Source organism: Trichoplusia ni, chromosome 24, assembly GCF_003590095.1.
Source record: "Trichoplusia ni isolate ovarian cell line Hi5 chromosome 24, tn1, whole genome shotgun sequence".
Lineage (NCBI taxonomy): Eukaryota > Metazoa > Arthropoda > Insecta > Lepidoptera > Noctuidae > Trichoplusia > Trichoplusia ni.
The window spans coordinates 2,503,497-2,526,542 of NC_039501.1; the positions used below are offsets into that span (position 1 = coordinate 2,503,497).

A 23,046-nucleotide genomic window follows, 5' to 3' on the forward strand; every position below is an offset into this window, starting at 1 on the left:
TTAGACAGGCGGCTTATAGGTCATCACCTGAAAGTGTGTTTAGTAGGTATGGTAATATTAAATGGTAATATTAAACACTGAGTAAGTATCTATAACTGTAAAGTTTAGCTCTCCAGAGAGTGAGGAAAACGGTTTAAGCAATAGTTTGTTATTCTAAAAGATAAATTAATTAATTAATTCCTTTATTAAACATGCACGCGAAGGTGTGTGAAGTGTGAAGGTGGTTTAAAGTCAAATAATATTCAACATATTTTGACAATATCTCATGAACTGTTTTACACTTACGGTACCAAAACGTTGATCCGCGTATTTTCTTGCAAAGCTTTCGACAATGTTATGCAGTGCCTTATTATAAAGTTGCCCTATTGTAGAGTGCAGCGCCAGATATTTTTTGCTTCACAATTAACTTGCTAGTCTCTATTTTCATAGAACCGTAGCTTTTGTTACAGAATAAAGAGTGCAATCTTGTTAACTTACTTACTTTTGTAAAGGAGTCCCTCAAGGTTTTGTACTGTCACCAACGCTCTTTTTAATATACGCTGTTGTAAACTCTGATGAATAAAAGAGTTTATAGCTTGACCTCACACTATTTGTATTATTATAAATCATAAAAACAAATAAGAATTCAAAATTAAATGTTGAAATGTTTTTCTAGTGTTTAACTATAACTGGAATACCATAGAGCCTAAAAGCTTATGAAAACGGTACTAAACAGAACATGTATCAATTTCATTATCAAATTCTACACAGCAAAACCTAATTACAGTTAAAATTGCGGGCACGACACCTTTTCATAACGATTTATCAAATTTAAATCACCGCAAATCCCCATAGCAAAGAGGTTTCATTGAAACCCGCATCGCAGAAAGATAACAAATCATGAACCAATCTCTTATGCATCGACGATTTTAGAATAATGCCTGGTAATTCAGATTCCAATTTCCACATTCTTTGCATCAATATTTTTTAAATTCCTTTGTGTTTGCGTTCGAGGTAGCTATTGTGTAGATACAATACGTGGCTACCTTTATTCTGGTCTAAAGATGAGCTGGTACGTAAAGGAAATCCCTCTTCATCGCCAAAGTTAAAATGAGCTGTGGATTTTCTTGAGAAAGTATACTTACTTTTAAATGGAAATTAGTGTCCTGGATTTTAAATAAAGCACATTGTAAAGTGGAGACGGTGTATTATATAGAGTAACGGTGTTTTACAACTACAATAGTCTTATTTTAAGACGTGAATCCCTTATAACAAAATATGAAAATAACACATTTCATATTTACCTGTGTGTAACCTGGGCAACACAATACCTCTTGGTTAGACTGGCTGTCAGACTTTTCAAGCTTCTGACTACCTGTAACGACTGTCAAAGATGTGGGAATAACAGCCGGGACCCACAATTTAACGTGCCTTCCAAAACACGGAGGAACTCGTTATGACAAAGATGGTCACCCATCTACGGACCAACCGCGTCAAGCATAGCTTAACGTGTGATCGAATCACTTATGCGGTTATAGATTAGCCACGAGATAAAGTATTAAGTATGTCTTGAAAAAGTCATGTTATAAAGATAGTGTAATAAATTATGGAATGAATCAATATAGATATTACTTCGACTTAATCTTAGTGACAATAACAATCTCGTCTCAAAGGATTGGCTTAGGAGAGAATGGTCTTAATCCGATTATCAGAGACATTTGTTGTTCAATGCAACACATAATAGATATACAGAAAAAACTGAAGATTTTATATTTCTTCCAGATTTGTTCACTTTTACCGCAAAGTTGAATACCTCACTACCCATAATATAATTACCATAGCTGTCTTTTTAGGTCAGTCGGTAATTACTGCGCACAATTACACAGATATAATTATTAATGAGTAATGCGCAATCATTAAACAGCCCACAATTTATTGATCGAGCGAGGAATATTGTGCAATCTGTATTATCTTTTCCAGTAAAAGGATTAAGGGGATAATATTGCTATTGAAGAATGAATTTATGGTGAACCTATGTTCCACGAAGGCATTATACAATAATTATATGTATTTGTTTTGTTGTCGTAATACGGATTAAATAGTATTTATTGTTAAATGATATGTATTGTTATATTATTGTATATGTTATTGGCAGGCATAGGCGGACGCTCCAATTGAAATTTAAAATTTAGGCAAATTTAATGAAAATCAAGAGCTAGACTTCAAAAAGCCTGAGAAACGAGATGAAAATTAAATCGATAATAATCGAAGTATATTGGAAGCATTATTTGAAAAACATAAACTAACAGCCATGTTTATAGGTACATTGGCTACACGAAAAGGTTTTGTGAACACGTCTAAATTTTATTTTTCATATCTATTTCGTCTCTTAATCAACTGCACTTTATTTTACATCATTTTGAGTTACCATGTTGTTATCTAATCAAGCAGCATAATTACGTTTCTAATTTTCCTCGAAAGCATAATATACTTTTAGTACCTAAATTTTCTCCTCTTCTTTCTTCGATGATGTAAGCATAACCAGGTTTCAAAGTTTTAAGGTACACACACATTCGTGCTTGGAGAGGCTTTTGTAAAGTTTTTTTTTTATGCTAACCTAAGCTGTACGCAACAAAGTAAGACAGTAGACTATCAAACATAATAGGCATGATGACAATTTTTTTTTGCAGTTTTTTGTATAATAATGGATACGTATTTCTTTATTTGTCCCGCAAACATAAAAAGACCAAATTACAGTGAATGAAACTTACGCGTGACGTCACGATTGAGTATAAATTTTACTCTATCGTTACGTCACAAGCCCCCTCTCCTAAACTTTAAAGCAGTTATCTTTGTCAACTCTAGTTTTTCTGAAAAAGGAAAAAATACGTGTCTCATACTTTTCAATTATCTAACTGAGGGACTAATGAGATTTTTTCTTTTTATACCCAGTCATCATCCCTATTATTGTTTTCCTTTTATTATAACATCACGTGACTTGACATGAATTTGATTGGTTGTTTCACTTTATGTGTTATCTTGATTCCATGTTTACTTTCATTATTTCTTTCAAATACTAAAAGCAAGATCCTTCGTAGAGATACGTTACATGTTGTCACGTGATCGTAATTTGTTTGGAGTAGAAATAAAAGTACAAAATGCATGTAATTCAATGGACTTAAAGTTATAGAATATACAAATCAATCAAAGATTTTGAAAGTCTTGAAACCAATTTATTCATAAAACTCCAAGAAATCGCGCATGATAGAAATTTGAAACATGGGAATCGTAAATAGTAAGGATAATATAATAATTTATATGTATTTAAATGAAATAAAGGATACAATATAATATCATGGGACAACTCACACACGGTTATCTGATCCCAAGCTAAGCAGAGCTTGTGTTATGGTAACCAGACAACTGATAAACTTACTTATATATTTCTAAATACATACATATTATAGATAAATTACACCCAGACACCAGAACAAATGATCATGCTCATCACACAAAATTTGTCCTGGGCGGGCATCGAACCCACGACCTCCGCTATAGTAGTCAGGGTCACTAACCATAACCACTAGGATTTCATATCTAGGAGAAAAGTGGATGAAGCAACAAGAAATTCCAGGAGGAGCAATGATGGGCATGTGTATCAGGCTAACTTATTGCCTGTGCATATCAGAATTGTCAGAAAATTACATATTAAAACAGTTGCTGGAATTTAGACCTGCAACTATGTGCATAATAATTCAATCTTTGAAACCCTAGTTCACATAAATACTTAGACCTTTGTTTAGTCCTAGCTACCGCATTAGGTTAAGTAACCTGTAATGGTAGATTAGTGTGATAATTAAGTAAATAATGGAAAGGTAATCCATTTATTTTATTCTTTGTCATTCTTTTATAAAATGTCAGTATACAAGCCTAAACTTGATGACTTGTCAAAAAAGAATCTAATTTTTCATCACTGCCCTTTGACCAATATACTTCTTTTATCGAACAGTTTAAATCTCTTATGATTTAATAAGTATAAACGCAATAACGCTCAAAGGGAACGACTGATAACCATTCACGTCAATACGACTATTATCACACGAAGAGTAATGTTAAGCTATTTTTACTCTCGGGTTATAACAATATTCCACAACTTTCACAACGCCATCTAGCCTCAAACTAAGCGAAGCCTGATTTATTATATGGTATTTTCTTAGCTACTGAAGTAGAATAGTTAAGTTAAACCTAGTAAATTTCAAAAACATACTTCAAGACCACAAATTTTCTTTTGTTGTTACATTGCAACGCTAACGATTCTTTTACCATTTTCATTTGATTAATTTTCAATTGCAACGCTAACAGCCCATTTAACTACCAGAAAAATTCTACCAAAAAATATTTTCAAAGGACCCAAGTCAATCAGTTAGTGTGAATTATACCTGAGCGCATTTCAGCTTCAACGGATCCCGTTTGAGCGCTCAAAAGCACTTGAAAATCCGATATTTTTTCACACAAAAGTTCGCCAGCGACTTACAGACTCAGCAAGGCAAAAACAAGTACTTTTGCAGTCGTAAAAGAGACGTCCCGAGCGAGGACCGTTCAAAAAATAGTTTTGCCGAATGCAAAAGTAAGTTTGTAACTTTCTGTATAATCGTTGGACTTGTGTTTGCGGATTCAAAAATTGTGTTACTGCAAGAGCGACGAATTGAAATTGTGGAAATTTTAAACTGGGACGCTGTTACGAAGTCGATTCTTTGAGATCTTTATGGGAATTCGCAATTGGTTTTGAAATAGTACTATGAAAGAAGGCATTTTGGTATTTTTGTTTTTGGTGTTTAAAGTCTTATTATTCGAATTCCTCAACCATGTATCCAATATGAACCATGTATCTTAAATGAACATTTATTCTCATCCATTCTTTTTAAAAGACTATCATACTAGCTGTTGCCACGGGCCCACCCGCTTCGAATCGAAAATGATCCCACGGGGACATAAAATTGAGGTAAAAACTATCCTATGCGTTAATCCGGGTTATAAACTATCCGTGTACCAAGTTTCGTCTAAATCCGTTCATTGGTTTTTGCGTGAAAGAGTTACAAACATACATACATCAATTAATCCAAATATAGTAACTTTCGCGTTTATAATATTAGTAGGATAGTTAATACATACCTGAAAGTAGTATTTTATGTCGCTAAAGTGAAACTGCATTAGCTTGGCAGTCGCAAAACTTGTCTGGAGAGGGTCCTCAAATTCAATCGGGTTTCTATTGACTGCCGATCTCTGATCTAAAACGCATTGCGCAGATCTAATCAATTCAAAATTTTGAACTTGAATATATTCTAGGATTTAATGGATATCAAAGTACGTACTTAGACATGCTTTAAGAGTTACTTTAATTTTAAAGGTTTAGGATTTATTTGCATGTGACGAAATGAAATTACATTTCAGAACAAAATTTATTACAAAATTGACTGATTCTTTGAATAAGGCTGTTGCAATTGTGTATTTTTTCGTGTTTTCTTGACAACTATCAAGAATCTTTATAAACCTTGCCATTCTACACATTTTCGCATAGACAAGTGGTATAGGTCACCATGTCAACCCCTAGTGGGCAACGTGTTTGGATTCGATCCTCGTGTGGGACAGCCTGGGTGTCTTCCTGTATATATCTTCGTATTTTTTTTGAATGCCCGAAAAAAGGAAACAAATTGTCAAAATTGCCTTTTAGATAATATAATTACATAAATATCTATATAAACTACATGTATTATAAATACCTATATATAAATATAGATAATATTACTACATAAATACCTTACTTAGATTATTTTTGCGTTACTATATGAGACTCAACCGAAGTCCACAGTCAAACTGTTCAAAACAGTTTTGTGGAACAATGTACTAACATAAGTTTTTATATTTCCTGTATTTAATAATTAAAAAAAATACGATTTAAAGAAAATTTTACATAAGATCTACTAACTTAACCACATTGAGATTCTTACCGCGAACTGCACTAAAAGCATTGGTATTACAAATACCTCAGAACACAAAATATAACGTCCAGCAAATCGTTCCTCTATTCAAAATGAAGTTGGACTTACTTAAACGGTAAAACTACATAATAACGCCATTTGTGATGCAATAAATATTGCTAGCAAGCAAACCCGCGCGGCTTACCTATGGATTGAGAATAAATTTTCTCTCAAAGAAATATTCAAATTGCGGTGGAAGCGTCCAGCTTTAATAAATATAAGCTGTGCAGATAAACTCTGCATTTTGAAGTGTTCTCAGCTGTTTGAGTAGGGAGATCGGTTGTAATTTATAGATTAATATTTTATTCAATTGAGTAATAAGAGATGATATAAATGTTTTTGTGAATATTATTGTAATTTTTTTGTTGTTTGACGACCTCCGTGGTCGAGTGGTGTACGCACCGGTTTCAAGGTGTCGCTAGCTCTGAGGTCCCGGGTTCGATCCCCGGTCGGGTCAATCAAAATATTCACATTTCTACATTGTCTCGGGTCTGGGTGTTTGTGGTACCTTCGTTGTATCTGAATTCCATAACACAAGTGCTTTAGCAACTTACTTTGGGTTCAGAGCAATGTATGTGATGTTGTCCGCATTTATATTGCAAGTGCCAAGCACTTAAATTTATAATGATAATGATATTGATAATGATTATATTATTTGTGTGATTAAATATCAAAATAAAAAGATAAGGTTACAAAAATATTAATTTACATCGGAGATTGGTCGCAAGTCAAATTTATGAGCGAACCAACCTTTACTTAAACTCAAAATTATTCTTTATTATAACGGCGTCAATAATACAAAATCTGTGAAAATTTTACTTGTCTATCTGTAACGGTTCTGCTGACAGGTCGACGGACAGCGGACAAATGGACAGACAACTAAACTCTAATAAAAGGGTTCTGTTTCTACCGTTTAACTTATCATCCCGCTTAATTGTATTGAACTCCTATCACCTGTCATATTAATAAATATTATTAATTAAAAATATACCCAAAATACATTCTCGTAATGACAGCAGCGAACAATAATGAAAATATAATTGATCACCGAATTGATTTCGAAATGACAGTTAACAAGTAAATTAAATTAAGTTAAAATTGTAATTACAGTTCGGCTGTATAACGTATTTTACGACACATCTGATTGGCTGTGTAAATGAACTCAATAACGTCACAAATTTTATAAATAATATGATAAGGTATATATTATTTATGATGTCGGAAGAAAGTCTTAAACTTAGGTATACCTACGACAAAAAATTTAGATTAAAAAAGAAGTGGTATACATATTTTTTCTTTTACAGAAAGATGATATAGTTAGACTAGACTTTTTAAATTACATACGACAAGAAAAGCAAAAATATCGGATTCTATTAAAAAACCTATCTCCCAATTTAATGAATGCAATTTTTATTATAGTTAACTATCGCTTTACACGCAGGCTCCTTCAAAAACACGGATTTTTAGTTATAAAAAAATTAAAGCACCTTTTCACTGAATTTTAATCTAAATCATTTTCAACCTGAAAAAGTAACAAACAAACGAACAAAAACACAAAACATGATCTACACTCACAATACTTAAATATGCACTTTTCTTCTGAAAATCTAAAACCCTAACTCCTAACCCCTCTAGTTCTTGACGCGAGCCAGTAATAACACTCAAGAAGAACTCCATCCAAAAATATAATACATTTGATCTCCGTGACAAAGACACACAATATCCTGAGCTGAAGGAACGACTCGCAAAGGAAATAGGGTGCTAACTCTACTCATTTATGTACTTGACTGTACCGGCTATAAGGAAAAAGAAATAGGATAGCAACTGTAACCACTTATGTGCTTGATTGTACACAAGATTAAAAAAAGATTAAGCCCGACTGTACCGCTTGTGAGGAACAAAAAAGAGGAATCTAACTCTACTCAATTATGAGTTTGTCTGTACCAGCTATTATGACAAGAAATAGGATATTAAGTGTAACCACTGGTGTGCTTGACTATACCTAAGACTCGAATGCGTTTAAGACCGACTGCAAGTATGAAAAAATAAGATGCTAACTCTACTCATTTATGTACTTGACTGTACCGGCTATACATGACAAGAAACAGGACAGTAAATGTATCACTAGTATGCTCGACTGTACTCTCTAAAACGAACGAGTTCGTCTGACTGTACCGCCTGTGACTAACAAAAATAGAGTGCTAACTGGTTACCTACTACCAAGTACAATCTTTCAAAGTTAGATTATTGCAATTGTGGAAGCGAGACAGGTGTACTACACAATTCGGCGTCTCGCGCCTAAAACTACATATATACTCTCGTATGTTACCAATCCACTTCCCCAGTTTATTGGAAACCCTTAGAATCTGACTGCAGAGTGAGACTGAGCAGAGTGCTGGTCACCATACCAAATACTCTACACGGTGATTTTTAGTCGTCTTACAAAAGCAGCCCAGTTCATGTATCCGACGTAAAATACCCCTAGGCGCGATTATTATTTTTTATCATCAACCAAGATAATAAGTACGAAGAAAATTAAACACGAGAAATTTGAAATATACTCTTAAAAATGATAAAAATGCCGCCGGCCGCGCCCTCACCATGTTTACAAGGCTCGGACCGCGCTCGCAACAGAGCTGTGTATCTAAAAAAAACTACGAATTGCATCATAATATTGAATAAAAATTGCATTTAATTTTTTTTCAAATCTCATAAATACCTATATTTTTTATCATGAACGTGTCCTAGACATTGGATACATGAACTCGGCTGCTTTTGTAAGACGACTAAAAAATCACGGTGTATATGCGACAAGTCCCGATTTTACACCCCGCGTAGGGCAAGCATCTCTGTGATCTACGAACATTTGTACCGAGTCTATGTATCTTGTGCATGTGACTTGAATCTATGTAAAACCCCCGTGACACAACGATTAAAATTTTTAGTACGAAAGTCCTTTTCTTTTAAGTGAGTTTTTCACATCATCCTTTGTTTCCAGGTGATACCAGCAATGTTCCACACGGCGAGTATCTGGCTGACCCTAGCGCTAGCAGTACAACGCTACATATACGTCTGTCACGCGCCCGTAGCCAGAACTTGGTAAGTCATTCTAATGTAAACCTTAAACTGACTCAAAACAAGAACCAATTTAGCACAAAAACGCCAAACAAGCGGTGAGTTATTGTAAAATGAACTGTGTACTTGAGGAGTAAGTATCAAAATTGCATGTGTAGAGCTAGTCATTCGATCAAAACGACTTGTAATTAAAGGGTTCGTACAATCGTTAACAAAAGTCGTTTTATATGTTACGCTTTACTGTTATAAAACTCAACAGTATATATGTATAAATTAAGCTAGTACAGTCGAAGAAAAATGACATTCACGCGTGTTAATTTTGAACGTTGAAAATACAACATTGTTTAAATAACTGGGCAAGTGCAAGTCTTACACTCACGATGAAGATGGTTCCTTACAAATAGATATCGCTAAAGATAAACGAATCAGTAAAGAGACAAATAAACTTGTGGGTCACCCTAAAATTCGATGGCCGTAACAACACTTGCTTAACTTCGAACTTAATCTTTAGTATTTTTCACTATAGCAACTATTAGCTACTATTAGCGACATTACATATACATCATCTGTAAAAAAAACTGTCTAGTTATCCCGATTCATGAGAAACAGCCTGGTGACCGATGAACAGACGGACACCGGAGCCTCAGTAATAGATTTCCATTTTTGCCCTTTCCGTACAAAACCCTAACAACTTCAAGCATTAGAAGAACTGACGTGTGAAATCAGGAATGCATTTAGTACGTAGAAACTAGACAATACTCTCTCCAACTATACGCCGTACTATAGTTAATAATTAGTTATATCGGCATGCGATGAATGTTGAACGCCAGGCAAGTGCAAATTCCAACGGGACATGTTATCTTGTTACTACATCTATATAAATAGAGCCTTGTTCCTACCAAACGTATGTACACAGACGCTAACTATCTAGCTTTAAACAGTTATTATATATTATCATCAACGTCCTAGCCTATTCCCAAATATGTTGGGGCATCCATCTAACCGCATTCAGCTAAGTACCAGTGTTTTACAAGGAGCGACTGCCTATTTGACCTCAATCCTGTTACCTGGGCGATACGATACCCCTTGGTTAAGCACTTTATTAGATTTCTATACTTATTCGCTTGACGTTGTTGTGGCAATCATCGAATGCCACTTCGGGTTAAGCAAAAGGCAATTCCAGACTTGTACCAACTAAAAATCTCCCAAGTTCCTTCTTTTTCTCTTTGTGAACCGGGGCTGTGGTAACTCTTTCGGACAATCCCTAATGGACTCCACAGAGCTTGATGCCATCTCTGTGAGGGGCACGGTTCGGCTCGGTCCTGATCCTAGTCGGGCGGTAAGCTAAGTTTTTTAAGGTAAAAAACTTAGCCTCTGACGTATTTGAACATCATCATTACCATCAGCCCCTATTCGACAACTGCTGGACATAGGCCTCCCCAATTGCACGCCATCGAGATCTATCTTCGGCTACTCTCATTTGAACATACCCTTGATAAAACCTCAGCTGTGCATGTTTCCTCACGATGTTTGCCTGTACGTTTGGTTGGAACACCACCCATAGGTACCAGGTTGATTCGTAGTAATAGCAATTAATATCGTTGTAGAAGCCTTGTGATAATGAAGGGATTTGTATGCAAGATGTTGCTGGCGAGAAACTATGCTTTGTGGACATAGAACATTGTGTCTTATAATTTTATATAAATGGTTGATATTGATTATATGCTGAGGAAGGGTGAAGGAAGATGTATGGAAATCTTAAATTAAAGGTGTGGAAAGGAGATGCCGCTCTATTTCGTGTATAGCGCTGTCACGCTTCCACAAACATAATAATATTACTTGAAAACATAGTGGTGGACCCTCTGAAATTGTAAACCATTTAATATCTGCGACCGCTACCGCTGAGATGGAAGATTCCTGGAATAATAACAAGTTCAAAGGAGCTCGTGGCTAAGCTATAACCGCATAAGTGATTCGATCACAGGTTAAGCTATGCTTGACGCGGTTGGTCCGTAGATGGGTGACCATCTTTGTCATAACGAGTTCCTCCGTGTTTCGGAAGGCACGTTAAATTGTGGGTCCCGGCTGTTATTCCTACATCTTTGGCAGTCGTTACAAGTAGTCAGAAGCTTGAAAAAGTCTGACAGCCAGTCTAACCAAGGGGTATCGTGTTGCCCAGGTAACTGGGTTAAGGAGGTCAGATAGGCAGTCGCTCCTTGTAAAGCACTGGTACTTGCTGAAACCGGTTGGACTGATAGCCGACCCCAACATAGTTGGGAAAAGGCTAGGCCGATGATGAAAGGAATCGTTTTACTGTATTGAAACTTTAAGTCAAAGTCACGTCACTTGTCGAATGTAATTCCCATACATATTTCTGAACATGTCTTTCCGATGCACAACACTGAACACTGTCCTTTGGAAATCTTTGAAAATACTTTTATAATATAAAATAATTCTTTCCAGGTTTGATTAATTCTAATAACACATCTTCCGCTACGCTCGCAACCTAATAATCCTCAACGTAACTTGACAAAGAAAGGTCAAGTATCATATAAGCTCCTCAGTTTTGGTAGAAAGTACTTGACTTTAATGTTATATGAAAAGCTACCAAAAGCTACCAAGTTGGTAGGATGGAGCCGCTTGCTTTGTACTTCTTTGTGGGTATTAAGGATTTTAGCAAGTACAGAAAAGGGCTTTTATCTTAAGTAAACACGTTTGTTTCATGTCTATCTTTTTGTGTTTTTTTTTGTCTATATGATAGCTTTTTTCTTAGTAAGATGATATTATTTAAGTTAGTTTTCCTTTTGACAACACTACAAAGAAGAAACGACAGAAACAGTGTGGTTGTTAAGCTATTTATGTGTATTAGCAGACTCAGCCACGCGCCGTCTACGATTTGATAATGCCATCTGTTAGGAGCTGACAGATATATTAAGATGTAAGCCATCCTATCTATGAGGTTGAATTAAGATGGATACAGTGTGAAAATTTAATTGTAATCGTAAAAGTAGTTTAAAAGTCCATCGCGGACAAACAACGTGATACATAGCTGTATTGAGATTACGTTAAATAAAGTATAATAGTATAATAATACAAATAATACTAATTGAACTAAGTAACTGCACTACCATTTAAAATAAACAAATTAAATTAAATTTACTTTTTAACATATTTCTTTTCTTAAAGCACTTTTAGCTGAGTTACCCTTTTAGAGAAACCTCCAAAGTGGTACCTAGTATTTTTTATAACATTCAAGTTACTTAAAATAAAATAAGACGAAGATTTAATTTAGTGAAGAGAATAATAATATAATGTTATTCTTTAACAATCTACAAATAAGTTATTCAATTTATTTCCACTTAAAATAAGTACTAAAAAAAACAAAAACAATAATTAAAATAATGCATCAAAAAATTCACCGGCATCGCTGCCAGCTGGGAGTGTGCCCAAAAGGCTGGCAGCGTAGCCACGTTGAATGGCAATGCTAATCCTCTGAGCGAGGTAACAGCCAGCCTTTGGGTAAGCAAATAACTTAGTCTGAAAGCGTAACTAAGGTTATTTTTATCAACTTTTCAAAATGCCCACATTTTCTTTTAATAAATTTTCGATGATAAGAATCAATACGCCAGATGGTCCTCTAATATTGTGAGTCTTGGTTAGCTTTTAACTAAATTACATTTTCTTCGACGCCTTTATAGTATTTAGAGTGAAATTTAGGTGAAAAAGAGAGCGGTTTTAGTTATTTCGGAAAATTCCAAAATTATGACCTTACTTTTATATTCTTAAAAGAATTTCTCAACATAAAACTTGTGCAGTGGAAAGAAAAAGAGAGCTTTCTTCACTTTTTGTTCATTTAAAACACAAAAAAAAATCCGAACACTTTTCTTCAATACGTCGCGTCGTTTTTAACCTTTTTCCAGTGAAGTTATTTCTGAAACATTTTTTCGAACCTCGTAAAACGCAACAAAGAGCTGAAAATTCTAAAGCTGAAGCGCGCTCACCACGAGCTCATATAGCAGTGTTATTAAGGTGAGAGCGAGACAGCACTGTGCACCGCATAGAGCGCTGTCTTGCTTCCACAATTTGCAGTAGTCCTGTTTTGACAGGTCGTGGTACAGGGGCTGAAGTCGGACGCTTTCAACAAATGAAATCGTAGTCCCTCGCGGTGACAGACAAACTCCCTGTTTTTAGACAAATGTGCAAAAAGAACTATGATGACATTCATTCTCTTTTCCATTTCCCACAGGGCTCGCTCTAAGTTTATTGTTTTAAATGCAAAGCAGTGAAATTTTGTATTGGACACTTTTTTAATGTTATTTTTAATAGGTACTTTTTGTAATTTAAATTCGGATACACTTATGTTTGACGCACATAAATAACAATAATAATAAGCAACGATCACCACGCTAACCCACAGAGCACGAGGTGTCGCGGGTTCGATCATCGTGTAGGACAAGCATTTTGTGATCCACGAATTCTTGTTCTAAAAAGTCTGAGTGTCTTTGTGCATGTAAATTTAATGGTTTTGATATCTCCTCGGTATAAGGATTAAATTACTCAATGGGGGATTCGATAAAATAAAATGAATTGTGTAATCTGTATTCTGAGATTAGGCATATGAAAATATCGTCAATACAAAAGCATTTATTTGCCGAATTCGTATAAATACAATACCTTTACATTCGCATTAAGTCCAGCATCGCTTTTATTATTCAATAACAAAGAAAAACAAAGATAAAGTTTCTCCGCAAACCTAAATTATCAGATTGACCCGACAGAGTACAGTCAGAAACAAAAGTGGTTCAATAAAGTCCGATTATTAAATGGGATAAGTGAACAGTATTTTTAGTGACATCAATTGGTGTTTTGTAACTTGTACTAAGATCGGCGGGTATAAAAGGAAACAAAATCTTTACAGGCCGTCAATAAAATCTAAAAACCCATGTTCTTTAATGTCACTCCATTCAAATTTTATCTAAATCAGTCGGTATTTTTGTGAAACTCCCCGCGACACGACACAAGGATTAAATTCCTTAATGCGGGAGTCGTTTTTTTTAAACCAAACCAAAACCTCTAAACTTCAACCTGCTAGCTTATAGAAGTGCCTAAAAATTGAATTGCAAAATTGACAAACAAGAAAAGAGTGTATAAAAACATGGGAAAAATTGTCATAGATGATACATCTAATTTTGTAAAACGTAATTTTGCATTATTATCACGAGTACTATTATTAGTAGAGGCGTACTAAATTAGATTTTCAAGACAGCAGCTTCCATTAATTTCAATTAAATTCCAATTTTAATAAACTAATAAACACTTTTTAAAAATCAATGAACCTATTAAAAATGGAAAGAATTTCTTTACTGAAATATTAAATACACATAAATACTTTGAACTTTACCGTTGGAAAGGTTCTGATGACCCCAAGTAAGTCTGTATTTGAAGGGAAATCACTTATTCAGGTGAGAAGGGTCCTCGATAACAAAACTAGGGCCGCTCTTGTGGGGAGATGAAAAATAGAGTGTGAAAGACAGGTAACGTGCAGAATAAATGTATAAACAAATAACGGAATGATTGAAACAACTGCGTCGATAGCGAGTAATTAATATTAAGTTAGTTACTGCATAGAGGGAAAGTTACGAAGTTAGTCGAAACAAAATCTTTCGACAAGTGACGTGTCTTTGACTCAATCGATTCGAACAACAGAGCGATTCGTTAGCGCTTGAATAAAACTTGTCTACAGACCAAAACAATCTGATAAAACTATATCGGACTATACATTTTGAACTTTTCAATGTTAATGTGAAATTAGTTGCATTCGTTTTGATTATTTTAATCGTAAAAAAATGGCGCTCTAACAAAATTTTAATCAAAATCAAATAGGCCGTTTGCCAGGCACTTTTAATACGTTACAATAATGACTCTAGTTGCACAATACCAAAGTGTCATTCTTATAACTCCGTAAGTTACTCTTTTAAAAATAAAACAATGAAATATGATTATCAGAGTACAGTCGACTGTATTATAGTTTAATCAATGCATATTTTGTTTTGTTAAACATGTTATATTAAATTTTTATAGTAACTATCATGAGAATGATTCAAAATTAAAGTACGCAACGGTTTACTCACGGGTATTTATCAGGATCGCCCGACTAGTTTCGGACCCAACCGGAATCTAATCATGAGTATTCTTTTATGAACAATGAATCACAAAATGTCAATTTACAATGGCGGTTTTATTCGATACCAAATTAATACGTTCTTGATCCCATCATCTGATTATTGAACGATTCTTTTCCAATTATTAATCTTTCAATATTCGTTATATTGTCAGGGAAAATGTCAGATTGGAGATTCTGTTAACCTTTATAAGCTTTGACATTTTAAATCTTGAAGAGATTTGATCTCGTCATAATGATATTAAAAGTAGATTTCTAAACGCCGTTTCAGAACGAGGACGTCTTACAAGTAAATATATATTGTGTGATGAGGTTGATAATTTGTTCTATGGATGTGTATGTACCTACTTAGGATACCTACATATTTCTCAGCAGTTTAATAAATAAACGAAACAACAACAACAAATCGAAACTAGGCTTATAGTCACGTTTTGATAGAGCCTAAAAAGTTATTTTCAATAACTATATTAAAATAAATAATGTCTAACAAAATAAAAGAGAACTGAAATAGAGGTAAAAATAAAATGAAATACGTCAATCATCACCATAAACGTAGGTTCCTTTTGTGTATTTGTTCTCATTTTCACAAACCTCATTAAAATGGTCACACGCGGTCTTGCCTTTGCGTACACCTTTTGTGGTATAATGAGAATGAAATAATGGCCTTTACAGATTTCCTGTAAGCCAAGCTAAGCTACCATACTTAGGAAATTACTTACTCTAGATAAGCTTACACTTTTGACATTAATGATGGCATTTCTACAAAGATCAGTTAGTTCCTGCATTAGCTTTGCTGAATGCTTCTTAAGCCTCACCAAATATTCTGTAGAAGCTATTAAAGTTTGCAAACAGGTAGGCTGCACAGCCATCTTAAAAAACCCTTTTGTTAGATCATCATTATAAAGTTAATAATATAGCACAACTTTCAACGTATGGGTACTAGACAACTAATAAACTTATGAAATGAAAATATTTATTCGCAGGGACATGGTAAATACAAAAGGTTTTAAAACAAAATAAGTTTCTTGGCATATCTCGCCTTCAGTAGGCACGCGAAAATTAATAGTCAATAGTTAGTTAGACAGGTTGGCAGACTTTCAAGCTTTTACCTGTAACGATTGTCAAAGATGTATGAATAGCAGCCGGGACTTTTTTCACGTGCCTGCCGAAACACGGAGGAACTCGTTATGACAAATATGGTCAAAGTCTTTATCATGTCTTTAGTTCATATCCTAATGATTATCCTTTTTCGCCAGGTGTACAATGCCAAATGTGATGAAGTGCCTGATCTACATCGGAGTGGCGGCCTTCCTGCACCAGCTGCCTCGGTTCTTCGACAGGCGCTACGTGCCTCAGATCACCGTCTGGAGAGGCCACTTCGAGGAAGTCTGCAGCGTAAGTACCTTGGAGATGCTAGTATTGGGTATGGAGGATTGTAACATATTGCCATACACCGACACAAAAAGGCGGATGATGATGCATGGCGGTTAGGTTTAGTCAGTAAGAGTCTGACACTACCCGTTCTCTTACCCGAGGTAGGAGTTGTCCAAGAGGGTTGCAACTTCATACCAAAATAAAAGGAAATGTTAGTATGGTTGCCATGGTAACCAATACCGTTACAGCCAGAAGCAAGAATGACGCTTAACTGACTGTCTATTACTTACAGCCGTTTTCAATATTCTAAGTATAGATACCAGAGATGGAATTTTGACATTATCTTAGTACAGAATATGTCGCAATTTTGTCATCTAGCCATCACCATCGACATGGTGACAGTTAGAGTATTATTATCGTCTGTTAGTCTCATGCTCCTTGACAATAAAAGAACGACACCTATAATTGACATTCGTTATGCGTCTTCTGTGCGTCATAACAGCATAAATATTTTGACAAGTATTAATATTATGGAATTGGTCAAATATATTTGAATATCAAGTGACATTGTAATGTATTTGAACAATGCCATAATTCTAGGTTGTAAATGTGTGCGTAATATTGTTACGTAATGGATCTTTTCGCAAATTCCAGTGTAATAAAATTAGAGTATTTTTTTTCAAGTTTCCAAAACATAATCAGTGCTTTGAATACTTTGATTGTATTAGTTTCTAACTTTGACAAATCCACTCATTTTGTACAATACAAAGTTCCAGCAAAAAATCCCAAAAGCAATTTACTTTTCTAGACTCTTAGCTGACCTCCAAACCGCACATATTTTAACTTAGATACCAAGATTGTAATATCTTAGCCATCCCAAGAGATCACCTAAAGAAAGTAAAAATACTGGGAAGTTACGATAACGGTATAAAGTATGAGATTTTATACATTTATTTTATGAACCCAATGCCCTTCGGTCGGTCTGAAAAGTTTTTAATCTGTTTGGTCGAGAACCCCAGAGGTATTTGTTAGATCCATAATAGAGGGTAGTCCCCAATGGATGATGACCTCCTTAAGCAGGGTTTTGTCCCTCAAGGTCAGAATTTTGCTGGGACTTTTAAACGAATAGAGAATGAAATAATAACTAACCTCTCTTCGATTCGATAACTTATTGAAATGGTATTTTTTTTGCAAGATTCAGTGTTAATTTCAACATATCAAAAGCGGTTGAGGCATTTCAGTCATACATACATACAAAAACTTTGAACATTACTCTCCAGTCTTGTGCGGTCGAGTATAGAATACATAATATTTAGGGATACACTTATAGACATTGTAGCAACACAATAAAGTCTTTGATAACTAGGACATGATACAAAATATATGTCCTTTCAGCTTATTTGTTATTCCGGATACAATCCGATGTTATTTTACTCTCTCCCTGCCTAATACTACGAGAAATTAAACCAAAACTGTCAATGATGAAACGAGAAAGACATATTCCACACGGAGCGGCATCTCTCTTCCACAACCACAACAGGACGCTTTAAGGGAACAGATCTTTGTCTAAATAACTCCAATTGTGTCCCGAAAATACTCCTCAAATTCTTTAACCCTAATTTAGATACTGCAACACGTACAATGCTAACATGTTGCGAATTTGCCCCTTTTGACGCTAAGGGTTCATATTTATCTGTCTATAAGGGTCAACCGATACCCTTACTAAGCAAATATTGGCGTAACCCACTCAGAGAGAAAGATCCAAACGATTCACTTGAACGCACACCACATAATACGCTTTTTAGGATTTTATATTTCGAATGTTAAACTTTCAACTACCTAGTTATTACGGTTTTTGAGATATAGCCTGGTGACTGACGGACGGACAGACAGCGGTAATATAGTTCTTTTTTATCTCTGATAGCTGTTGCCCGCGACTTCGTCCCCGTGGGTAGAAGATATAAGTTATGATTTAGGTGTACCTGCCCGGTTTTTTTCACATTTTCCATTGTATCTTAGCTCCTATTAGTCGCAGCGTGATGGTTTATAGCCTAAAGCCTTCCTCGATGAATGGTCTATTCAACACAAAAGTATTTTTTCAATTTGGACCAGTAGTTCTTGAGATTAGCGCGTTCAAACAAACAAACAAACTCTTCAGCTTTATAAATTAGTATAGAAGTATAGATTATCGAACCTTAAACTCACAATCAATTATTTAGTCTTTTTTATCTGTCTAAGTCTTAAAAACAATATCTAACTATCTTAAAACTTAACCTTGATAAAATATTGTTAAAATTATCTACGACGTCAATCCAGATATTTCATTCAACTCCAAATCAAATCGCCATTATTAGCTATTTTCATTTCTCAGCCAAATGCTTTCAATTCTTGGAAAGGCTTTCAACATACCGAATGTCTGGAAACTTTGAATTAATTGTGAAACTGCGATATAATCCTTCAAGCAGGCTTCCAGAATCTGTTTGAGATTGCCGTGTACATGAACTCCATGTTAAGAGGTGTCTAAGAGGTTTGTCAGTGAGCATGTATGTCCGTTTGCCACTTTGTCTCCTCTCAATGCTCAAATGGGTTGCCAAATTTTGTTCGTAATAGAAAACAACCTTAATACCTAAGAAATATATCATCTGTAATTTTTTTAACATTTAACGTTTTTTGCTTTGACGTTTCATAAGGTACAATATAGCCTTTTTTTGATAAAAAAATGAACTTTTTTGATATGAGCAATCTTCATGGACACCCACTCCCTCGGGGAACAGGATACAGAATGATTAAAATCATTCGGTCAACTTAATCCACTAAACCGATTTATTTAATTAAATACCTAACAATTAAGCTCTTCGTTCACCAAATTCCCACACCAATTTCCAAACTTTATCCATTTTGAAATTAATGACTCACATCATTTGCGTCACAACTCAACTTCAAAGTTCCCGAGTAATCTCTTTGCACACAAAAAATAATATTTATCATTGTCAAGATACAAGCATTTATCATTCGCACTTTTATAAAAAATGTAGAAGATGAAAAAGTTTTTTTTTTCCCCAAAAGCAATATATTACAACTGAATTTATAAGACTTGGTGGTTATTTTTAAGATATTCTTGTCCTTTGACAGTTTTTGTATAATTGATCGGATTATTTGAATTATAGTTTTATGTCGCTATCGAAATATGATTGATTGAAAATTATATTAATTGAATGAGTTTGTCTTTCTAGTCGACATTATTTCTATTCAATTTTTAAGGACGTTTCGATATGGATTCGCCCGATTGAATCCGCCTTACAAAAGTTTTAACAGCAGTCACTCCCAATATTATTTTTCTAATACGAATGCAGCCAAATCACATATACGAAAAATCAATTATTTATAAATCATTCCGTAAACACGATACTTAATGACCTATTCAAACATTTCAAACCTTAAATAAACCTATTATAGGTATCATATTCAAAATACATGTCTTAATACCAACCTTTCTGTTTTCAGATTGAGATGGCGCCATGGGTGCACGCGATATCGCTGGACGCGTACTTCATATCGTACTACGGCTTCCGAGTCCTGTTCGTGCACCTCATCCCTTGCACCTCTCTCGTGGTCCTCAACGTGCTCCTCTTCAGAGCCATGAGGACCGCCCAGATCAACAGGCAAAGACTCTTCAAAGAGAACCGAAAATCCGAATGCAGGAAGCTTAGGGACTCGAATTGTACCACTCTCATGTTAATCGTCGTTGTCACCGTCTTCCTAATGGTTGAAATACCAGTTGCCGTTGTCACAATACTCCACATCATCTCCAGCACAATCGTCGAGATCCTAGACTATTATATAGCCAACATTTTAATCCTCATCACCAACTTCTTCATCCTAGTTTCCTATCCCATCAACTTTGCGATTTACTGCGGCATGTCGAGGCAGTTCAGGGAGACGTTCAAGGAGTTATTTATTAGGGGCGCGGTGACTAGTAGGAAAAATGGCGGATCTAGTAGGTATTCCCTTGTAAACGGACCTAGGACGTGCACGAACGAAACCGTACTCTAGATCTGTTTCTTTTTGTAAATATCTTATGATAGAGTAAGATTTTTAATTGTTTTCTTTTTTGTTGTAATTTAGGACATATCAATTATATGAAAACCACTTTACAGGATACAATTCATAATGTTATTAAAACGGACTTTCAAAAAGAAACATATTTTGTTGTTTGTTAAAATAAAAATGCAGAAAAAAAGCACAAATGTTTTAATGTAATTAGATAAAAATGAGGCGCGTCAATTTTTTACAAAATTTCAAAAATATTGTTAGAAAATTGACGCTAGAATTTATACAAAAATAAATTGTGTAGTAAAATGTAGAATAGCGATGTATACTTTGCATTTATATTTTGAGATTGTATAAATATTTAATGTATAAGTTGAGATACTTTTCTGTGGCCGTGAGGTTACCTGATCATAAATAATTGTGTTATAATTAAATATATTTTGTAAATTGATTAGCTGATCACACGGCCTTTGAATGGTGAGCCCCCATTTCGGAAAAGTGTCAAATTATTGTAAATATTATACAAAATTTAAACAATTATTTAGTTCTCAGTGTGCTTTTCTATGAAGTTTAGATAAAACGTTTATGAGATATTTGTAAATTTATATAAAAATGTATTTAAAAAGTAGATAAATGTGTAAAAACGTGTAAGTATTTACATAAAGTGAAATGGTACTAAGTATTTATGTTGTAACTATGTTATATCAATGTTTGTATGCTTTCTGGTTTAGAAGAAATAAATGAAATTATAACGAAAACGAGTATTTGAAAACATTCTTCAGTTAACATAAAGTACTATAATTTAAACATCAAGCAAAATTCTAGATTCTTCCATCCTTGATGACTTCCTAAGTGCATTGACTGCGGAGAAGAAACTCCAAAAGTCCTTAAACCATTTAACCAATTTCATAGTGGTAGCAAATTTTCAAATTAAAATCATAAGAAAAGAGTTTTCTCATCGTTTTCGTTCTAATATTCTCAAAAGATCTTAGCAACTTAATTTAAAATGTAAACTTTTATAATCCGAGTCGGATCATGGCGAATTCAACAATGTGTTAGGTGCATATTATAATAAATTAAATTGTATAATTTTTGTTGTTTTATTCATATCGTCAGTATTGCGTGTACAGTGAGCAAAAAAGGTTTAATTAGAGATCAGATTTGAAAATAACTAGCATTTTTCAGAGACGTCAGAGACTACGACTTACGTACTGCTAAGTAAGTCTGAACTAGACTAGACTAGAACTAGACTTAGGTTACTAACTAAAATGGGACATTTTGGACTGCTAAATATAAACTGGTACATGCCAAAAGTCGCACACATATTTAGATGCATGTATAGAAAACTGTTTTTTAGTCAAACTCCCTAACGAGACTACGAAGAACTCTACCAAAATATCAAACCATCTCTGATGACAAACAAAAAAAACAAATTTCTTCTATCTCCAAGAACAATCTAATTTACAGACAACCAAGATCTAGAAAGGCAAAGTCACAAACTAAAACTAGTCAGCAAGACTCTCTATTATAATTGAATATGCAAACAAAGAACTGAAGAGAAATAACACCTGAGTTTAATTTCCGATCCTACAACTCAAATGTTTAAGCAAACAAGAGTTATTTAAACAAAATATAGCAGAAATGGAATCAATATTTCGTGCCTTCCTGTAATTTATAAGGTTTCGAATTCCAATCAGCTGTGATGGAAACAGGTAATATGTATTCAAAACTAAAATAATAAAATATATTGGATGTCATTTGTATGGCTTATGTTCATGAACTCTATAAAATAGGGTAATATAGAGTGTTATATTTTGTCAATTGTGTTTTAAAGTCGCTTTATTAATTCTCGACGAGGTATTATATCGCTTTAAGAAGGTTTGAGCATTGATCACCACGCTAGCTCACTGCAGGTTGGTGATTTCAGATACCAATATTTTCAATTAAAATTTCCTCACTATATTTTCGTTGAAAATTTGTCAGAAGTATCTCAGAATAATGATTACTTACCTGCGTCGGGATCGAAAAAAAGGGATTCACACAAATCCTTAAATAAAAGCGCAAGGCTACCACAACATTCTAGATACCTATAAGTTTAAATAACGACACCTTTTCTTTTGATTTTCAGATTTAAAAAATCTAAAAATCTTGGTTTTTAAATGTCACTCCACTCAAATTTTATCAAAACCAGTCCAGCCCTATTTCTAGTTGTAAATTACATTGTCATCGGGTTTGAAGCTATTCTGAAAATTTCAGCCTGCTAGCTCAGCGGGACGTGCCTGAAAATTGAGTTCCTAAAATCCAACCGGAACGACAAACATACAAGAAAAGAGAGTGTAAAAAACATGA

At 34.5% G+C, this 23,046-nt stretch overlaps 1 protein-coding gene across 1 annotated transcript in view; it reads left to right on the forward strand.

The window, feature by feature from the left end:
- The window catches only part of LOC113505195 (sex peptide receptor-like), a 287,008-nt gene extending 266,059 nt beyond the window's left edge, over window positions 1-20,949 (forward strand). Inside the window, exons 7-9 of the mRNA XM_026887787.1 lie at window positions 9,016-9,116; window positions 16,530-16,668; window positions 20,152-20,949. Coding sequence (XP_026743588.1) covers window positions 9,016-9,116; window positions 16,530-16,668; window positions 20,152-20,700 — 789 coding nt within the window. The 3' untranslated portion in view covers window positions 20,701-20,949. The remainder of the gene's footprint in view (window positions 1-9,015; window positions 9,117-16,529; window positions 16,669-20,151) is intronic.
- Window positions 20,950-23,046: the final 2,097 nt, after the last annotated feature.